This window comes from Hemicordylus capensis, chromosome 5 (assembly GCF_027244095.1).
Source record: "Hemicordylus capensis ecotype Gifberg chromosome 5, rHemCap1.1.pri, whole genome shotgun sequence".
Classification (NCBI taxonomy): domain Eukaryota; kingdom Metazoa; phylum Chordata; class Lepidosauria; order Squamata; family Cordylidae; genus Hemicordylus; species Hemicordylus capensis.
In genome coordinates, this window is record NC_069661.1 from 238129719 (window position 1) to 238151502 (window position 21784).

Below are 21784 nucleotides of genomic sequence, written 5' to 3' on the forward strand. Positions count from 1 at the left end.
GTCTGCCCCCCTGTGTACTCTCCCTTCAAATTAGACCAGTTGTGAATGTTTAAGGGACAGAAATCTGCCTTGGCTGTGTATGAATGCTGACACTCTTTGAAAAAGGCTGACTAGGGAAAATTTATACACACACACACACACCTTGCAGTAGACTGCTCAAACAGAAAAAAACAATATTATGACAAAAATGTCATGTATGTGGTGATTTCCCCCCCTGTTGCAAAACAATTTGGCATGTTTGTTGAGCTGGAGTCCCTTAAGGTGCTATATTTGTAGAATTCTGTCACTTTTAGAATTTCTCTGAATATGTGGGCAGGAACTGTACATTCAGCTTACTAAATCATGTAATTCTGTGGATGTGAAAAGTGTTTGTGCCCCAGCAAAACATCCACATTAATGCATGATAACATTTTGCAATAATTTTCTTGCTCTTCAATGTTGCTTCATTATCTTAGGAAAGCTTTTCTAATTAACCTCTCAGAAGCCTCCATAAATCTCTTGATGCATGCAGTTGTCCCTTGCTGTCTTCCCTATAACGCCATCTCCACTTAATAGGGAAAACTTTGACTTGTACAAGCATGAGTTTGTAAGCTCTGGGGATCACAGTTGTGTGCTGCCATTGTTTGCCTTGTGCCTCTGTAGCACACTTCAGTTCTTTAATGGAGTGGTTAATAATGAACACACATTTGTGCATCTGTAAAAGTAAAGTGCCTTTCTGCATTCCTTAATATCCTCTCAAATGCTGTGAAAAGAGCTGATCATAAATACTAAATCAATTAATCATGAAACTGAGCCCTTAGGGTGCTTGATCTCTGTGTTATGGCTGGATTTAAGATTGATGAGTTCTCTGGAACATTTTGAAAATTGAGGACTCTTCCTTTGTTTATTTCTAGCATCTCGTGTTGACAAAAACAAAAGACCTCCCAAGTGCCGCCCTCCCCATGAAACACACACTCCGTATAAGACTCCAGTTTAAATACTGTCTTACAGACTTTCAGGGGTTCTGGATTTGGAAGTATGTTTTGGAAATATGAACTTCATGGCCTGAGATCAGGGCCTAGCCAAGTGGGATAAAATGTGCTCAGACCACTCTTCAAACTCAGACAAGCATAGGGATGAACAAAACTGGACTCCTATAAGGCAATACGAAGTTTCTGGATTGACCAGGCCTAGTGTAAATACTAAGAGTTGAGTGTTCTGCTCTTGTTTGGTCAACAGAGTAGCCCTTACAGTCATTCTTACTTAAGCCTCTGCCAACTGACCACAGGAGAATACACCCTTCAGATGTAGATTCATATATGACAACCCATCACCTTGGCCCTGGCTCTGACACTGTCCTACATTCATTTTGCAAAGTCCTACATCCTAATTGTGTTCCCAGGCTGTTAAATTTGCAATTAGAGAGCTGTAGCCACAAAGATTTGCTGTGCATCCAAAACTTTTGTAGGACCTCATAAGACATCCAATTTTAGCTTTGCTCAAAATGGCCAAGAGAAAATAGGCAACATGTTCTCTACCCAGTAACCAAAAACAGGGGGGAAACAAATGCCAAACCCAACTATGATAATTTTTCTTACTACAGCATTCATCATTTTGTATGACAAATAAAAACTATTCAAATATATAAAAAAGAGAAAGGTTTCAGTAGCGTACTAGCATTCTTCCCCTCCCTTTCCTTTTTCCTCATCTTTTCTAAGAAAAATAAATCTGAACTGAAAAGTTCATTATGCAGATTGTGTTGAAAGATGCTTCCTGACTCTAAGAGCAGTTTTGTTTTCAACATGAATGGTGAACATTATATTATATAGGAAATAAGACATTGAGGTAGTGGGGGTTGTTCTAAATGGCTAGTTGGGACCCATGTAATTCTATACAAAACCTTAGTTGATGAGGAATTTTTTTCCAAAGCAGTCCCATTTAAATGGCATTGCCCTTCCCCCCCCTTTAATTTCAATAGGACTGCTATGAGTAATTGTCCTTATGTCAGCCAATGTTTATATTTTTGCTAGCATGACATTGTTGCTTTGATCTTAAGATGTTGGTTTGCACCTGTGATGACATCAGTGCCTCACTTAAGAAGAGCCCTAAGTCAAGACAGGCTGATTCTGTAGCAAAAGCAGCATATCTGAGTTAATTTTTCACTTAACAGCAAGCCAAATGACAGTAATCAGTTTGAAATGCCATATGGCAACATACTGAGTAGTAAAAGGATTAAATTGATGCTTTCTGTTATTGCTGTTCATAACACATTGTTGGTGTGCATAATGCTTTGTAGTTTGAAGTCTGAGGGCCTTATAATAGTCTTAAAGAGAAAGAAGACAGTGAGATGACAAGAGGACAGAAAGAAAAGGGCTTATGAAGATTGCAAGCAAATGCATTTGTGCATGAATCACTGTACAGCACACCTAGCTGCATTACAGTACTAGGATTCAAATTACAAGGGAAATAATATAAGAAAGTAGGGTTGTGCAAATCGATTCGGGTACAAATCGATTTGTATCCGGATCTAGCTGATTCAGGCGATTTGGAGACAGAACAAATCGCCCCTGTGGTCCATTGGCTAGATTCGGGTCCAAATCAAATCACGCCAGATTTGATTCAAATTGATTTGAGATTAGGATTCCTCCTATTAATACCCCCAGTTTTCCAGCTTTCTTTTTGTATATATATAAAAAACTAAGCTCTAGCCCTTGTAGGCCTTAGGCTCTACAAGGCCCTGTAGCTCTAGCCCTTGTAGGTGTTAGGATTCTTTGGTGTATAATAACTTTTTCTCAATGAATCCCTATGAGGATTCATTACACACCTTCATTTCTTCTATTCATTTTGACAGTCTTTGGACAGTCTTTGGCCATGTGCCAACTATACCCTCCTACCCAGAGGGCAGTGGGGTACTACTCAGTTTATGTTCTTGGACTTTTAAAAAGTGTTTAGGCTCTTTGGTGTCTAATAACCTTTCCTCGTAATGAATCCCTATGAGGATTCATTACACACCAAAGAGTCTAAAAATTCCTAAAATCCAAACTGAGTACCCAGTGGCTTGCGGGTTGCAGGGGTAGTTGGCACATGGGATGCCACTAATTCCCCACCCTCAGTGGAGAAGCAGTGGGTTCAAAATGAACAGAAGAAATGAAAGTGTGTAATGAAGACACCAAATAATCTAAACACTTCAAAAATTCCTTAAAAAAAATAAACTGAGTACGTACGTGTGTGTGTGCGTGTGTGCGTGTGTGCGTGCTGACATATGGCAGTTGACAGTTGGCACTGTCCAATGACAGTCAAAATGAACAGAAGAAATGAAGGCGTATAATGAATCATCATAGGGATTCAAATGAGGAAAAATTATTAGACACCAAAGACTCTAAACACTTAAATATTCCTAAAAAATAAATTGAGTACCCCACTGCCTTGTAGGGGTGTGTGTGTGTGTGTGTGTGTGTGCGCGCGCGCGCGCGTAGTTGGCACATGGCAGTTGGCACTGTCCAATGACAGTCAAAATGAACAGAAGAAATGAAGGTGTGCAATGAATCCTCATAGGGATTCATTATGAGGAAAAGTTGTTATATTACAAAGAATCCAAACCCTTGGAAAATAGTGACCGCACATTTTGCTCCATAACTCCACTTCTACAAGGACTAGAGCTTAGCTCTTTTTAAAATAATAATAATAATTTTTCATTTTAAAATGAAAGTTGGGGATCCATGTTAGCATTAGGATAAGGCAACTTTGAATCCCCATTATTTCCTATTGCAGGAATATTATTATTATTAATTACATTTATATCCCACTCTTCCTCCAAGGAGCCCAGAGCAGTGTACTACATACTTGAGTTCTCCTCACAACAACCCTGTGAAGTAGGTTAGGCTGAGAGAGAAGTGACTGGCCCAGAGTCAGCCAGCTAGTATCATGGCTGAATGGGGATTTGAACTCAGGTCTCCCCGGTCCTAGTCCAGCACTCTAACCACATATATAAAATCATTAAAAATCAACCAAGTGCTCCACTGCCTTGAAATTTGGGTGGTAGGTGGCACCCATGGGGACCTACCCACGATCCAAATTTAGTGCCTCTGGGACCTTTATAAGTGGTCCCAATCCATCCAAATCAAATCAAAACCAAATTAATAATAATAATAATAATAATAATAATAATAATAATAATAATAATTTGATTTCTATACCTCCCTTCCAAAAATGGCTCAGGGCAGTTTACACAGAAAAATAACAAACAAATAAGATGGAACCCTGTCCCCAAAGGGCTCACATTCTAAAAAGAAACATAAGATAGACACCAGCAACAGTCACTGGGAGTACTGTGCTGGGGGTGGATAGGGCCAGTTACTCTCCCCCTGCTAAATAAAGAGAATCACCACGGTAAAAGGTGCCTCTTTGCCCAGTTAGCAGGGGTAAATCAAATCTGGGTGATTTGAGGGGACAGATTTGGACACAAAAATCGGGGTGATTTGATTTGGGCACAAATCATATTGAAAAAATCGATTCGTGCACATCCCTAAAAGGAAGGCATTGTAAAAAATGTAGACATTAAAAGCTTGAAAGATAAGAAAAGGAGATATGACACTGAACATGTCCAGAGAGAGACAGAGCTAGTGGAAGGCTTCATTTCCAAGAGTCAGTGAAGAATATCATTCATAGGCAGCTTGAAACCCCAGGAGATCTTGGGGAGAATAAGGCTGGTGTTAGTGAAAGTCTTGGGCAAGAATCTAGCAAAAGGTACTTCAGACGTGTGTTAGGGTTAGGCTTGTATGAGGATTTGAAGAGCTTTGAGAAAAGACTAGTGGGCATCTTCTTATATACTAAGTTAACCAAAAACAGAACATTCAGTTCACATACATCAGTGCATTTGCTAATTTTGCCAAGAAATTTACTGTAATCACCAACATGCATTTATATTACAATTGTTTCAAAAACTGAATGCAAAGACTTTTTTTTTAAAGCAAGAAGAATTCATGTTTGGACTTTGCTTATTTATTTTGATCATGATGGTGAAAGGCCTGCAGCAAGCAAACAACCTTTTGGATATTAGGGCCCCTTTTCTAGCACACAAATACCCAAGTGTATAGATGTTAGAAATGTATGAGTAGATGATGGACTGAAGCCCCATGCCGGTTAATTTGGAGTAAAACAGAGTTAAAAGGAAAGTTTCTGCATACCCCCCAAATGCCCAAGATAAGCAGAAGTTAATTTATTTCAACACTGACCTCCTCAAAGGAGGCCAAAAGCTGATCCCCTGGCTTGCAAGGCTGTCCTAACGTGAGAGCAAGGTCTGGCACATTTCCCAGCTCCAGGGGCAAAATTATAATTGTGTGGCCGCTGCCCTGAACACAGACTGCTAGGGACTGTTGCCATCAGTGGGGCTGCTGCAGGGGGCCGCCACCACTGACGAACCCAGCCACAACCCCTCCTGGCCTCCACTCATCATAGGCCCTCTGCTCAACTACCCTCATTGGTTGGCTGGCTGGCTTTCTAACAACATCGGCACCTGAGCTCAGGCAGTGGACAGTAACATCATTATACTCTGTTGACTGGCAATAAAAAACTACCTGGTCAATATGGGTGGTTGAGTGGAGGGTCCAGGGTGTGCAGAGGCTGGCAGCAGGCAGGCAGGGTGAATGGAAGGTGTTGCTGTGGTGGCACGCTTGCTGGCTGGCAGGTGGACCCCCCCTCCCCACAAGGTTTCTACGGGAAAAAATGTCAGCTGCACCAACAGCATTGCAAAGGGGGGAGGGTTCACTTCTCAACTTTTGCACATGGGGCCCTTGAAAGGTTCTTATGCCACTGCCCTGCTCTTTTCCTGATTCAAAAGAAGGGCAGGGAAACCTTTGCAGCAGAGCTGTGGCATAAGGCCATGGCAGGGAGGAGGATTTAACTCTCCCTCCCCCCGCACACACACACATCCCTGGCAGCGTCTCCCCAGAGTATTTTGGAGAGGAGAGCTGGTCTTGTGGTAGCAAGCAAGACTTGTCCCCTCAGCTAAGCAGGGTCTGCCCTAGTTGCATATGAATGGGAGACTAGCACTGTAAGACATTCCCCTCAGGGGATGGATCCGCTCTGGGAAGAGCAGAAGATTCCAAGTTCCCTCCCTGACTTCCCCAAGATAGGGCTGAGAGAGATTCCTGCCTGCAACCTTGGAGAAGCTGCTGCCTGTCTGTGAAGACAATACTGAGCTAGATAGACCAATGGTCTGACTCAACATATGGCAGATTCCTATGTTCCACATCAGTTTCCTCATACAAGTGCTTATATGTTTTCCCCTCCAGGCAGCTTGGGAGGGGACAATTTGCATTCAGGAAGCATTACAAGAGGAAAGGATTCAATCTCCCTCCCATCATGTCCCTGATCCATACTCCATGGCCCCTATCCTCCACCACCACCATTGCACAGTCTATATCAGGGGATCCAATCACAGATTTCTCATGTAACTGGTCTCCAGAGTGAGTGAGGAGAAGAGGTTACCTAGAGCAGGATGAGATAGAAAAGGAGAATATAGAAAGAGACACTTTTCAAGTGTGTAGTCTCAGCATTTTCTGTTAGTTACTATTAACAGGTTATAAGGATTATTTGTTAATAAGATAATGTCTATATATTATTTAATTCTCCATTAAGTATTTACAACTTTGATAGCAACTATCTCTGCTTCTGCACTCTTGCAGGTCTGACTTATACATTTGCATGTTATAAAAAAGTAAAGGAAAAAGTGAAGGAACCAGAAATATTTTAAAAATTACCTCCATCTTTGAATTGATTTGCAGTTACGTTATCTTTTGGAGAGTACCTAGAAGTTTTTCACTCAGGGCTTTTAAAGCCCTTTAGCTTGCATCTTCTCCAGAATAGAGGGTGTGCATTCAGATATTGGACAGATTTACCCCAAAGTCCCTGAAAGCTATTGGGGAGCACTTCACACACAATTTGAGTTTTTCACTGTGCATTAAGAGTGCAGTCCGATTTATATCCAGGGTTTAAAAATCCACTTTTTGCATTGGGTTTTTGGGATATCTTTGAGTTCACAGTAAAGCCTCACAGAAAACTCACGGTAAAGCTTGCTCTGTGGAGAACTCCCTGGGGAGGGAAGGAACATAAGAACAGCCCTGCTGGATCAGGCCCAAGGCCCATCTAGTCCAGCATCCTGTTTCTCACAGTGGCCCACCAGATGCTGCTGGAAGCCACAGGCAAGAGTTGAGGGCATGCCCTCTCTCCTGCTGTTACTCCCCTGCAATTGGTACTCAGAGGCAGCCTGCCTTTGAGGCTGTAGGTGACCTATAGTCCTCCAACTAGTAGCCATTGATAGACCTCTCCTCCATGAAGTTATCCAAACCTCTCTTAAAGCCATCCAGGTTGTTGGCTGTCACTACATCTTGTGGCAGAGAATTCCACAAGTGGATTATGCGTTGTATGAAAAAGTACTTCCGTTTGTTGGTCCTAGATTTCCCGGCAATCAATTTCATGGGATGACCCTTGGTTCTAGTGTTATGTGAGAGGGAGAAGAATTTCTCTTTATCCACTTTCTCCACACCATGCATGATTTTATAGACCTCTGTCATGTCTTCCCGCAGTCATCTTTTTTCTAAACTAAAAAGCCCCAGGTGTTGTAGCCTTGCCTCATCATAAGAAAGGTGCTCTAGGCCCCTGATCATCTTGGTTGCCCTATTCTGCACCTTTTCCAGTTCTAAAATGTCCTTTTTTAGATGTGGTGACCAGAATTGTACACAGTATTCCAAGTGTGGTCACACCGTAGTTTTGTATAAAGGCATTATAATATTAGGAATTTTATTTTCAATCCCCTTCCTAATGCTCCCTAGCATGGAATTGGCCTTTTTCACAGCTGCCCACATTGAGTTGACACTTTCAATGAGCTGTCCACCACGACCCCAAGATCCCTCTCCTGGTCTGTCACCGACAGCTCAGATCCCATCAGCGTATACTTGAAGTTGGAGTTTTTCATCCCAATGTGCATCACCTTACACTTGCCAACACTGAACCGTGTTTGCCACTTTGTCGCCCACTCACCCAGTTTGGAGAGATCCTTTTGGAGCTGCTCACAATCAGTCTTGGATTTCACTAGCCGAAAGAGTTTGGTATCATCTGCAAATTTGGCCACCTTGCTGCTTACCCCTGCTTCTAGATCATTTATGAATAAATTAAAAAGCACCAGTCCCAGTACAGATCCCTGGGGGACCCTACTTCTTACTTCCCTCAAAGGAAACTTTGTGACAGGGAGTTCAATCCATTTGCAGATTAGAATCAATGACTTTCATTAAAGTATTATAAGCTAAAATGGTTTAACTTATAACAAGATATAATAGCAATGTACTAAAATATTGTATTACTTATTGCATGTAACTCATAAAATATCATAAAAATTGAGTTAAACCCCACCCCCCAACAATTGTCCAAAATGAAGATGCTCATAGTAGGGGTGGAGCTGTAATTGTGCACATGGGTTCAAAGAACCCACGCGCAGATGCCACCAGGGCTCCCTCCAGCTCTTTCCAGGGCCTCCACCTCAATGGACACCCGGCAGCATACCCCCCCGCTGCAATGCCCCTTCTCTCCCCACCACTGTGGGCACCCAGTGACACCCCTGGGATGGTGGCAGCCTCCCCCTGTGACCAAGCAGCCCTGGGTCGGCTGTCCTGCCCCCACTACTCAACTGGACTCAGCTGGCGCACATGCCTGTGTGCAAGGTCGGGGGAGAGAAGTGGTGCTGCGTAGGGAGTCTGTCTCCAGGTTTGCGGGTGCGTGGTGGCTCAAACATGGGCTGCTTATGCCCTCCCTCCACTGGCTCATAGCTCTGTAAAAATAATGGCCAACTTGATGCACAGCTTAATATCAGTGTTGCCCTGCCACTGGGGCTGTTGGGCACATACAATCTGATCCTGGTGGAGTTGCACAAGAGTGCAGTTGTGCAATGACTGAGAAATGCACACCCACACTGCATTGTTGGGCACACATTTCCAAGTTATTGTGCAACTATATTTGTACATCTGTGCTGGGTCTAGATTTTATGTGTACAGCAGCCCTGGGTGGATGGGAAATGCCAGAATTAGGCTATGCATCGTGTTGGCCAATCTTCCTAAATTTATTTTGGTTGTTCTTATAGGAAGTCCCTTTGAGAGTTATTGAGAGGTTAACTGCAGGCCAAAAGTTATGTCAAATTCTTCAGAGAAACCAAGGGAGCTTGTAATTGTTGGCCATTTCTGAGACAATTTGGTACTTAAATTGATGTCCCTTCTAGCATTCTCTACACTTATGACATAATAATACTGTAATGTTTATTGTAATAGCACCTCCATCTGTGACTCCCTAATACTTTTACAAACATGAGTGCATTTACTGTAGCCATGCAAAATCAGTAAAGGCGATCCATCCCCCAAGAGGCACTTTATAGCAGGTTTTCCAGAACTAGCAAAATTAGCACCTGTGTTGCAATCCAGAAGGGGATGTTTCAGGTAACCCATGGGGTGTTCCCTTTGTAGTATCCAAAACTTTTGCTGTTCTGGCTGGGGATGGTGGGAGTTGTAGTCTAACAACGTCACATTTGAGAACCCCTAAGATGCCACAATTGACTTAACAAAACTTACTGCCATTAACTGTCTCTCAGACCTGTCTAACTGAAGTTGGAGTCTGGGGGAGCTGAAAGTGGTCTATGGCACTAAGACCAGTGAGCACGCAGATACTTTTGTAGGGATCAAGGAGTATCATCTCATCTGCGATGACCTCTTATTTCAAGGTTTCCATGCCTAGTCTCTGTGCAGGCCATTCATTTGTTCAGAGCTGTGTAGCAATGCACACAGAATCCTTAACCAGGGCTGATATCAAAACACTCGAATTAGTATTTTTGGCAAATTTCCAATTTACTGAGGGGTTGGGGAAAAGATAAGACTAGAGCAACTTTGGGGGTGAATCCATTGAAATGTTCATGGTGGGATTGGCTTATCACTTTTAGTGGTGGTGAGAGGTGTCCTCTATTTAAAAACCAAACAGTTTCTGCCATACCTTTTTGGGAACTAGCTGCAGCAGTAGTGCTGGGAGCCCTGCAAGGGGGTCAGCTTCATTTGACCACCATTTTTATCCTGGAATGTCCTTCAGAAAGACCCTATGGGAGGTCACCAATTTTTTTTCTCTGGAATGGTCCATGAAGTATACCTCATCACTGGCACAGTATCTTCCCAAGGAATATTCCGGGAAGAAGAAGAAAATATTTGCTTTGTTTCCAGCAAGATCAGCACAAAGGCATGGAGTGATCTTTTTGTTTGTTTGTTTTTAAGGACAAAAAAAAAAGATTCATGCCCTCACCAAGAGTGGGAAGATGGGAAGCTGTGCCCCCTGCCCCACACTGAAACTTTCAAAGCAGCCTTTTACCGAATCAGATCATTGGTGCATCTATCTCAGTATTGCCTTTACTGATTGGTAGCAGCTCTCCTGGGTTTAGATAGGTTTTTCCAAGCCCTACCTGGAGATGCCAGGGACTGAACACATGGTACCTTTTGCATGCAAAGCATGGGATCTTATCATGGCCTCTCCCCTGCTATCCCTCAGCTCACAAGTACAAGTCCCATTGTAGGACTTCTGACACAATCCTTGTAATAAAGGACTATGTAGCAAAGCAAAGCAACACACACACACACACACACACTGACAGGAGTTTTAATTTGTAGGCCAGATTCTATCACAGAAGCCACATTAGTGCTATTTTCAAGTTACAGGAGCACCATTTTATAAACTGGAGATGTAATATGTTAGTTGCTTTCATGATCAGATTAACAAATGCCAGGGAATTATCAAATTGCATGTACATTAAATGAAGCAGTTGCCTGTTGTTATAATATTGTCTTTTTTTACTGCAGGCCTCCAGGTGGTTTTAAATTCCATTATCAAGGCCATGGTCCCTTTGCTACACATTGCCCTGCTGGTGCTGTTTGTCATAATTATCTATGCCATCATTGGACTGGAGCTTTTCATGGGAAAGATGCACAAGACTTGTTATGTAAGTGGGAGCATCTTAACAGGTAAGGCATATTCTATATAGGTTTTATCTATAGACCTATACTCTGCAGCACCATTTACTATCCATGGAAAGTGGGTATGATTTTTTTTAATGGGTTAAAAAACCTCCCAGAGCACCTAACAATAATTACAATTAAAAATAATGATAAAACCAAAGGAAAATGAACCACTCATACGGCAGTACCCATTAAGAATTAAAATTAAATCTTCAGTAAAAAGCTTTGTGAAATAAAAAAAATCTTAATTTCCCACTTAAAAGCAACTAGGGAGGATGTCTGATGAGCATTCTCTGGGAGTGATTCCAGAGGCACTGCAGCAAAAGAAGCCCTGGCTCTGCTTCTTGACAATTAGACTTGTGTCAGTGCTGGCCAGAGATCAGGGCTGGCTCATAGGGGCATAAGTAGTCCTTAAGGTGAGCCAGGCCTGGACTGGGTAGGGCTTTAAAGATCAGACCTAAAGGTAGACACCTTAAACTGGACCCAGAAGTGCATTGGCAATTGGTGCCCCTGATACAGAATCAATATCATGCTAGTGTTTTGCTAAATATGTGCAAGGATCCAGTCAGCCACATTCTTTACCAACTGCATTGTCTTCAAGGGTAGCCCCACATAGAACACATCGTCGTAGTCCAGTCTGGATGTGACCAATGTATGTGTGACTGAGGTCAGGTCTGCCTTCTCTAGGTAGGACTCTATTTGGCACCCCAGTCGAATCTGGTGAAAAGCACTCCTAGCAGCCAGGATTAATGCTGGGCCCATGAGCATTCCCAAACTATAGACTTGCTCTTTCAGTGGGAGTGCAAGCTCATCTAGGACAGGTTGTACATTTGCACTTACATAGTGAGCACATCTGTCTTGTTTGAATTAAGTTTCAGCTTGTTTGCTGATAGACTAAGAAAAGCTTGACATCAGGCTTTTAAGTGTGACAGCTCAGGTAATGAGAACGTAATATCTGTTCTGCTTGCCCAGATCCCTACTAAGAACTAGGAGCCAGAAGTTCCATAGCTGGAAGAGAGAGAAAAATAAATCCATCATTCACTCTCCAACGTACTGCCCAGTTTAACACAAAACAGTGCTATAGGCTATATATACAACTTATTCTTCCTTCTTGTCCAAGAGCACATGGCTATAAGGCTGAAAGGAGAGGATGGGGAGGTGTTTGCCCAGCTCTGCAGTGCCCTCTCGTGTTAAACAGGGTGACACTATGCAGGGTGCATTTGAGGCTCCCTTTGCCTGCATTTCAACTCCAAGGTTGAACCTCACTATATGTTAAGCACTGTGAGGCACCTGGGGTCTTGAACTGGGGACTCTGGCAGCAGGACTCAGGCCCCATACTTCTTGTGCCAGCACCACTCATATAATGACTAGAGCTGGAATTGGTCATCTTCAGCATAAGCGAACTGAGGAACCAACAGAGGCCTGGCTGGCCCCAGATAACCATTATTTTAGTCTTGATTCTTCAGCCTGTGCAACATCATCTGTAGAACAGCAGCCTTGCCTTGCCTCATAACCCCAGCCTAGGCCTGTCTTTACCTTTTGCTTCTGGCCTGTTATGGTCCAGACTGTCCCAGCCCCTGCTCACGGGAGTGACTCTGATTCAGAGGCTGAGGAGGCAAGATCAGCCTCAGCCCTGAATCTTGACACCAGACCAGAACCTGACAGAGTCCCAGAACTGAGCTCCGCTGAGGCCTGAGCTCCTTGGGACAGAACCCTTGAAACCCAAGCCCACTACAGAGACAGCCACTGCCACACCGTTGTGCCCTCCAATAGCTGTACACCAACACTGTCAACAATCTCAGCAGGAGCAGAGACAGATGCCAGAAAGCTGCCCCTTTAAGACTTCCATTCTTCTGAGAGAGCTGTGGAACCCAGGAGAGGTAGCTCAGAGGTACTCAAGGTCTCAGTCTGCCTCTGCCTGGTGCTGAGTCAACTTGCTTTCTTGGTCTAGTACTACACATTTATATACTGCTTTTCAACAAAAGTCCTCAAAGCAGTTTTCATAGAAAAATAAACAAATAAATAAGATGGTTCCTTGTCCCCCAAAATCTCACAGTTTAAAAAGTAATATAAGGTGAACACCAGCAACAGCCACTGGAGGGATGCTGTGCTGGGGTTAGATAGGGCCAGTTGCTCTCTCCATGCCAAATATAAGAGAATCACCACTTTAAGACACACCTCTTTGCTCAGTAAGCAGGGGTGGTCTGTGGTTACTAGAGATCAGACCTTCTTTGTTGTGACCTTGCTGGTTATCTGTTGCTTTTATATCTAGGGGTTTTGTTAATATATTTAATTTTTTGCATTTTAATTGAATTTGCTTGTAAGCTATCATAAGGATTTGTTTTAAAGGTGAAAGGTGGAGTATGTGTCTCTTAAATACACAAAATGTTGTTTATTATTTTGTATATTATCACCTGTGTTTATCGTGCTTTACAAAGACACCAGAAGAGGTCCCTACCCTGAAGGGCATATGAGCTGTAGTTAAACACAGGGGAGACAACAGAGAAGGAGAGGAAAAGGAGGGAGGGGTGAACAGGGGAAGAATGTGGGACGGTTGAGTTGCATGTGATTAGGCTTAGTGGAAGTAGTGTGTGGGGACTAGGGTTGCCAACACTGCATTGGCTGAAATGGGGATAGGGACTCTGAGGGGGCTGAGGAGAGCTGGGAGCATGGCCACCTAGGGGCGGGGCTGCCTCATTTGGGAGGAAGGCGGGGCCGGTAAGGCAGTCTTTCGCCACCTTCTCTCCGACTCCATCCCTCCCTCTGTCATTCAGTCACTCACGGTGAGTGCTTTGCTTTCAGTTCTTCAGCTGCACAAGCCCATCCCAGCAAACCCTGCCCCAGCCAGAACAGCTCAGCAGTGGCAGACATTCACATCCTTTGGGAGGCAGGAGAGCTCTCACCGCCATGCCACTCCACTGCCCCTCAGTGGCAGCTTCAAGAGAATTTTTTTTAAGTGATAAAAAAGCAGGAAAAATTGAGTCCTGAATGGGTCAAGAATTTCTCCCCAGTGCAGGACAGTTGGCAACCCTAGGGACCAGATAAGGTGGGTTTTGAAGAGGGATTGAAGAAGTAAGAATGGTGGCATCATGCAGGTGACCTGGGAGGCAGCTCCAGACATAAAGGGAAGCAAGAGGAGAAGGGCAGAATCGTTTGAGGATGGCTGATGGTAGTGGAACTGGAGCAGCAGAGGTCATACGTAGGGATGTATCAGGATATAACAGCAGAGGCATAAGACAGAGCAAGGCTATGGTGGGGGGGCTTTGAAAGTAAGGATGGGACACATCCAGAATTCAGGAGTAGACAGGAAGTCAGGGTAGGGGTTTAAATATGGCAGCTCATGGCAGAAGATGTGTGTTTGGTTGCCAGGAGGAGATTGTTGATGACCTGCAGTGTGGCTATACCATAAAGAAGAAGCACAGAAATGATTATAGGTTATGGGGATGTTATGGAACCATAACCACTTTGCTGGTAGAGGCTGCTTCCTCCCTTCTCCACCTGCCACCCTGACCTGAATCATTCGCCACAAAGAAATACTTCCATTTTTCAGACAGAAACCTAAATGTGAGCCAGTGAATGGCATGGAAAATTGAGGCTCCTGCTTGTGAGGAATGATTCAGACAAGCTATTTATCAGCAGAGGGAGCTAGAATGAGCACAGAAACTGCCATGAGCAGATTTCAGTGCATGGTCTCTTAGTCACTACTAGTTAATTGTTTTCTTAAGAACACGTCTGAGGTGCTGGTTATGCAGGATGTTTGCCTTGTTTATTTTTTTCCCCTCTGAGAGTAACTGCAACACAGGTTCCTTTGAATTTAAAACAGTTTGTGCCTTTTATTTGGATTTCTTTGCTAGTGTTAGGCTGAGTTTCTATTGGAGAAGGCTGTAATCCTTTCATGTATCCTCCTGCAGCATAACAAAGAGAGACAGTGGTCCATGATCATAAGCACATTGTGTAAATTGAAAAGCCAAATAAGAACGATTGAAAAGGAAATAAATTGCCCCCAAAATGCCAGTTCTCAATTTCTTCACAATAGCCCATCCCTTATTCATTTCATTTTCTTGTTGCAACAGGTTTGTTTCTGGATTTTTTTAAAAAAAAATGCCCTTTATGGCTGCCATAATTTCTTTTCAAGCCTCTCATTCTTTAGAATGAAAAGGAAAGGAAAAGCAGTCAAATGGAATGTAGCTTTGCAAATCAAAGGATATCAATGGATGAGTAATAATGCAGAATACAAGGTTGTTGTTTGAACCACTATGTGAAGGTACAGATGCTCTCTTAAGGTATTAGAGAATTTTAGAATTGCATCTGGAGGGACCATGGGATATGGAGCAGGCAGAATGCTCCAGAGGATGCAGATCAGAATCACTTGGACCTCCGATGCTCTCCAGCATGAGTCTGAGGTGGAATGAATGGAATGTGGGCAGCATATAATAGATTTGTTCACATGACCAGGTTTTCACCTTACCTCTATCAGCAGCTGGGCACTGGGTAAGACAAACCTCTGGGTAGGACAAAACCTCTGCTGGGTAGGACAAACCTCTCCTATGCAGGTGCTCCTTCCCACACAATCACTTGCACCCGTTCCAACCTTGTTTTAAGTTGCAGATGATCAACCAGCAGGAGCACTCGCAGCTCCTGATTTAGGGTGGAGGGATTCTCCTGCCCTAATGCAGGTCATGTGAACAAGCCTAACAATTTTAAGAAGACCTTTTCTCTATGCAATGTAATTTTTAAATTTCTGAAGAAATGTTGACATAATCACATTTTTAAAAGAGAGAGAAGAAAAGTACAAATTCAAAGTTGTCCCTTCATAATGAGCTGGAGAGAGAAAACAACTTTCATTTCAGAGCAGAATCTCCTTCTCTCTGCCTTTCTCAAAGCACCATATTTCAGTCAATAAAAAGAATGCCCTGTTTTGCCATTGGCTTCATGGTTCATACACAGTGACAGTACAGCTGTCAGTCTCTACATGGAGAGTGGTATTTTCCGGAGGTGGATTGTTGCCATTGGCAGCAGAGTTTAAAGTCTCAAGTTCATCATATCCCACAATAAAATAATTTTGACCTTAAGAACATAAGAACAGCCTTGCTGGATCAGGCCCAAGGCCCATCTAGTCCAGCATCCTGTTTCGCACAGTGGCCAACCAAATGCTGCTGGAAGCCACAGGCAGGAGTTGAGGGCATACCCTCTCTCCTGCTGTTACTTCCCTGCAACTGGTACTCAGAGGCATCCTGCCTTTGAGGCTGTAGGTGGCCTATAGCCCTCCGACTGGTAGCCGTTGATAGACCTCTCCTCCATGAAGTCATCCAAACCCCTCTTAAAGCCATCCATGCTGTTGGCTGTCACCACATCCTGTGGCAGAGAGTTCCACAAGTGGATCACACGTTGTGTGAAAAAGTACTTCCGTTTATTGGTCCTAGACCTCCTGGCAATCAATTTCATGGGATGACCCCTGGTTCTAGTGTTGAGAGGTGTTCTAGTGTTGAGCCCCCGGTGTTGTAGTCTTGCCTCATAAGAAAGGTGCTCTAGGCCCCTGATCATCTTGGTTGCCCTCTTCTGTACCTTTTCCAGTTCTATAATGTCCTTTTTAAGATGTGGTGACCAGAATGGTACGCAGTACTCCAAGTGTGGTCGCGCCATAGTTTTGTATAAGGGCATTATAAAATTAGCCATTTTATTTTCAATCTCCTTCCTAATGCTCTCTAGCATGGAATTGGCCTTTTTCACAGCTGCCACACATTGAGTCGACACTTTCAACGAGCTGTCCACCACGACTCCAAGATCCCTCTCCTGGTCAGTTACCAACAGCTCAGTTCCCATCAGCATACTTGAAGTTGGGGTTTTTCATCCCAATGTGCATCACCTTACACTTGCTAATATTGAACCGCATCTGCCACTTTGTCACCCACTCCCCCAGTCTGGAGAGATCCTTTTGGAGCTCCTCACAATCCATTTTGGATTTCATTAGCCAAAAGAGTTTGGTATCATCTGCAAATTTGGCCACCTCGCTGCTTACCCCTGCTTCTAGATCATTTATGAATAAATTAAAAAGCACCGGACCCAGTACAGATCCCTGGGGGACCCCACTTCTTACTTCTCTCCATTGTGAAAACTCTCCATTTATACCTACCCTCTGTTTCCTGTCTTTCAACCAGTTAACAATCGACACATGTACTTGTCCCCTTATCCCATGACTGCTAAGTTTCCTCCGGAGTCTTTGATGAGAAACTTTGTCAAAAGCTTTTTGGAAGTCCAGGTATACTATGTCAACTGGATCGCCTTGATCCACACGTTTGTTGACACTCTCAAAGAATTCCAAAAGTTTGGTGAGGCAAGATTTACCTTTGTGGAAGCCATGCTGGCTCACTCCCAGCAGGGCCTGTTCTTCTAGGTGCTTTACAATCTTATCCTTGAGGATGCTTTCCATCAATTTGCCTGGAACTGATGTTAGGCTAACCGGCCTGTAATTTTCTGGATCGCCCCTGGATCCCTTTTTGAAAATCGGTGTTACATTTGCTGCTCTCCAGTCCTCTGGTACGGAGCCCAATTTCAGGGATAAGTTATATATTTTAGCAAGGAGGTCGGCAATTTGACATTTGAGTTTTTTGAGCACTCTTGGATGGATGCCATCAGGCCCTGGTGATTTGTTAGTGTTCAGTTTTCCCAGACAGTTTAGAACATAATCTCTTGTCACTTCTATCTGACTAAGCTCTCTAGCCTCCATTCCTAAAAAGCCTGGTTCAGGAACAGGTATATAGTATCCTCTGCCATGAAGACAGACACAAAGAACTCATTCACCTTCTCTGCAACCTCCATATCCTCCTTAATAATCCTTTTCACTACCTCATTGTCTAATGGTCCAACCGCTTCCCTGGCAGGTTTCCTGCTTCTGATGTATTTAAGGAAGTTTTTGTTATTCTCCTTGATACTTTTGGCTAAATGTTCCTCAAACTCTTTTTTTGCCTCCCTTATTGTCACTTTGCATTTCTTTTGCCAGAGTTTGTGTTCCTTTCTGTTCTCATTTGGACAGGCCTTCCAATTTTGGAAGGAAGTCTTCTTCCCTGTTATGGCTTCCTTAACGGTACCCACTAGCCATGCTGGCATCCTCCTGGACTTAGTGGTACCTTTCCTCCTTTTGGGTATACAATCAAACTGGGCTTCTAGTATTGTGGTTTTGAGTAAACTCTATGCATTCTGGAGCGAAGTGACTCTCCTGATTTTCCCTTTCAGCTTTCTTTTCACCATACTCCTCATTTTGGAGAAGTTTCCTCTTCTGAAATTCAGAATGTCCGTGTTAGAGGTCCTTGGTGATTCTCTCCCCGCATGTATGTTGAATTTGATGGCACTATGGTCACTGTTCCCTAGAGGGTCGATGACACTGACATCATGCACCAGGTTCTGGGTGCCACTCAGAATTAGGTCCAAGATCTCCTTTTCTCTGGTTGGTTCCAAGACCAACTGTTCTAGGGCACAGTCATTTATCGTATCTATAAATTTGACCTCTTTGTCATGACCTGAGTGTGAATTTACCCAGTCTATGTGTGGGTAATTGAAGTCACCCATAATTACAGCCTTGCCTCTCCTTGATGCCTCCCTTATTTCCTTCTGCAACTCCCAGTCACTGACAGTGTTTTGATCCGGAGGGCGATAGCACATCCCCAGTAGCACGTTCCCTTTCCGGCCTTGTATAGTCACCCACAGGGTTTCTGTGGAGGACTCCAGTCCACCTAGGTTTTCTAGCTTGTTAGATTCTATCCCTTCTTTAACATACATTGCTACCCCTCCTCCAAGGCGCCTCCTCCCTGTCCTTTCTATAGAGTTTATACCTAGGGATAACAGTGTCCCACTGGTTCTCACTGTTCCACCATGTTTCTGTTATGCCCACTATATCTGTTTCTGCGTTAATAGCAACCAAGCACTCCAGCTCACCCATCTTGGCTCGGAGGCTTCTGGCATTGGCATATAAGCACCTATACGCTTAGTTTCTCACCTGATGTATGCTATTCTTTTGACTCTTTGACCTGCTGGCACCGGCTCCTTTCTGCTCTTTATGTGGCTCTGCTCTGTCCCCTTCTGTTTTATCTGAATTCTTTGCACCCTCGCACTTTAAAGATGACTTTTGCCGAATGAGATACTGCCCAGCTCCCATCGGCTGTTCCCCAGGCATCATTTTAAAAGCTGCTCTGCAACCTTTTTGATTTTAAGCACCAGCAGTCTGGTTCCATCTTGGTTCAAGTGCAGCCTGTCCCTTTTGTACAGGCCTTGCTTTCCCCAAAATGTATCCCAGTGCCTAACAAATCTAAACCCCTTCTCCCAGCACCAACGTCTCATCCACGCATTGAAACCCCTCAGCTCTGCCTGTCTCACTGTACTTGCACGTGGAACAGGTAGCATTTCTGAGAATGCTACCTTGGGGGTCCTGGACTTCAAAATGCTACCTGTCAGCCTAAATTTGGCTTCCAGGACCTCCCAACTGCATTTCCCCACATCGTTGGTGCCGACGTGCACCATGACAGCTGTCTCCTCCCCAGCACTGCCTAGGAGCCTGTCTAGATGCTGCGTAATGTCCGCAAACTTCGCACCAGGCAGGCAAGTCACTGTGCGGTCAACACACGGGTCACAAACCCATCTCTCTATCCCTCTAATGATCGAATCACCCACTACAAGGAGGCCCCCACCCCCCAGAGGAGTATCCCCCATGTGAGAGGATATGGGCTCATCATCCATGGAAGGGGTCCCTTCTAAAGGAGCATTTCCCTCTTCCTCAGACCGATGTCTTCCTTGTCCAAGACGTTCATTCTCCCTGACAGCAAAGGAGCTACCAGCCCTGGATTGGGATGCCTCTGTCACATCCCTGAAAGTCTCGTCCACATTCCTCTCTGTCTCTCTGAGCTTCTCCAGATCTGCCACCTTGGTCTCAAGGGAACGGATTTGTTCCCTGAGAGCCAGGAGCTCCTTGCACCGAGCACACACCCATGACTTCTGCCCATGGAGCAAATAGTCATACATGTGGCACTCTATGCAATACACTGGGAAGTGCCCCTTCCCCTGCTGACCTTCTATCTTCATACTGTTTTTGTTGGCTCTTTACATTATTTAGAGATAGTTTATTAGAAGTAGTTTATTATCTGTTTATTAGATAGTTTATTAGAAGGATAGGTCCCAGCTGTAATGGTCAGCTATTTATCTGTCCAACAGCCTTTTCCAAGAACATGAGGGATCTGAGGGAGGGATTTGTACTTACGTTCTCTTCTCCACCAGGCTCCTTGTGATCACAGGGGTTTGTTCCAGGCTCCCACACACACTTCCCGCTAAACTCCTGCAAAACCCCAACGTCCTGTTAGCTATCCCTGTCCGCTTTGCTCTGTTCGCTATGCTCTCGGGCCTTCACCTCTTATGTAGAGTAGCCTTCCAACTGAGACACAGGATGTGAGTCAAAGGAATGTGGGGCCTCTCCCAGCCCTAGCTAACTCTACCCCCTTTGTCAGGCAGTGACAAAGTAAAGTGACAAAGTAAAACACTGGAGTTTGGTAGCCCTAGCCAATTCTAGCCCTGGGACAATTTTAACCCTAGCAAATAACACACACACACACACACACACACACACACACACACACACACACAGACTAAGACTTACCCCTTAAAGAGAAACAGCCCCTGAAAATCTCCGCTCTTCCTGTTAGTTTGTTTGAAGGGGGGAAAGGCTAGATGTTTAGAAAAGCTTGCTCACCTTCTCAGCTGTGTCTGCTCTTCACAGAGTAGCCTTCCAACTAATGACCTTGTCATTAACTTACTGATCTGGATATGAGCTGGCAATGTTAAGACCAACAACTTACATCCTGTTATCTGTAGGGTGGGTTTCCATGCAAACTGTAAAAATGTGTACTGGCAGAAGAGTTGGCAGAAGAACAGCTGGCAGAAGAGTTTCTGATCTGTCTCCACGGCTCTGATGATGTGCAAATTTCCTTTTCCCCTTGCTTTTTGCAATCTTTTTTGCTGTTGCAAAGAACAACCTCTTAAATATGTGTAAGCACTCACAAGCAATAGAAAAAAATAGTGGACTATGTGACTGCCTTTCCCCATACTGCCTCTGTGAAATCCCAGACAGGTGCCTCCTCTTCCTTCTTATCTTCTCTCCACTACAACCTACCTGGTACCATGATGGGGCAGCAGATGTGGCAATGGCAGCAAAGTCTGTCTCCCTCTTTTGCTTTCTCCCCCTTTCCTGCACCTAGGATGCTACACCTGCAGTATCAAGGTGCTATAGAAAACATCATTTCCCAAGATTCCCATGTCAACCAACTGCTACTGTGGCAGTACTCTGGATGCAGGAAAGAGGAAGGGAGTCAGAGGCATCCAGAGAGGGGGAGTGGGAGTGAGGGAGATACCTTGCTGCCACCCCTGCTGCCCTTGCCATGCCACCAGATATGTGTGAGAGAAGGGAAGGGAAGGGAGTACAGGCTAGTAGTGATTGGTAAAGAGCAAATCTCAACTTGAAATTATATTAGCGAAGGCCCAGATTTGGAAGTGTCTAGGCTTACCTTGTGCTGGGATGAGATATTTTGAACTAGGGGAGTTTGTTGGGCCTTCCCGCTGGCCGTGGAAGGGTCCAAGTACTCACCCAGTTGCAGGGCCGGGAAGATGGAGGCCACACAGCTCCTGGGTACAGGCAAAACCAGTTGGGACCTTCCCCGGTTGCCAGGGAGAGCCAGGAACCAACAGACCATGGATGGGCCAGCATGGCCCAGCAGGTTGCCTCCTGGTGG

The 21784-nt window shown here is 44.3% G+C and overlaps 1 protein-coding gene across 29 annotated transcripts in view; it reads left to right on the forward strand.

Moving 5' to 3' along the window:
• CACNA1C (calcium voltage-gated channel subunit alpha1 C) overlaps positions 1–21784 on the forward strand; it is an 852604-nt gene that overhangs the window by 530086 nt on the left and 300734 nt on the right. For all 29 annotated transcript variants that reach the window (XM_053254970.1, XM_053254974.1, XM_053254969.1 and 26 more), the window contains one exon: positions 10860–11021. In XM_053254970.1, coding sequence (XP_053110945.1) covers positions 10860–11021 — 162 coding nt within the window. The remainder of the gene's footprint in view (positions 1–10859; positions 11022–21784) is intronic.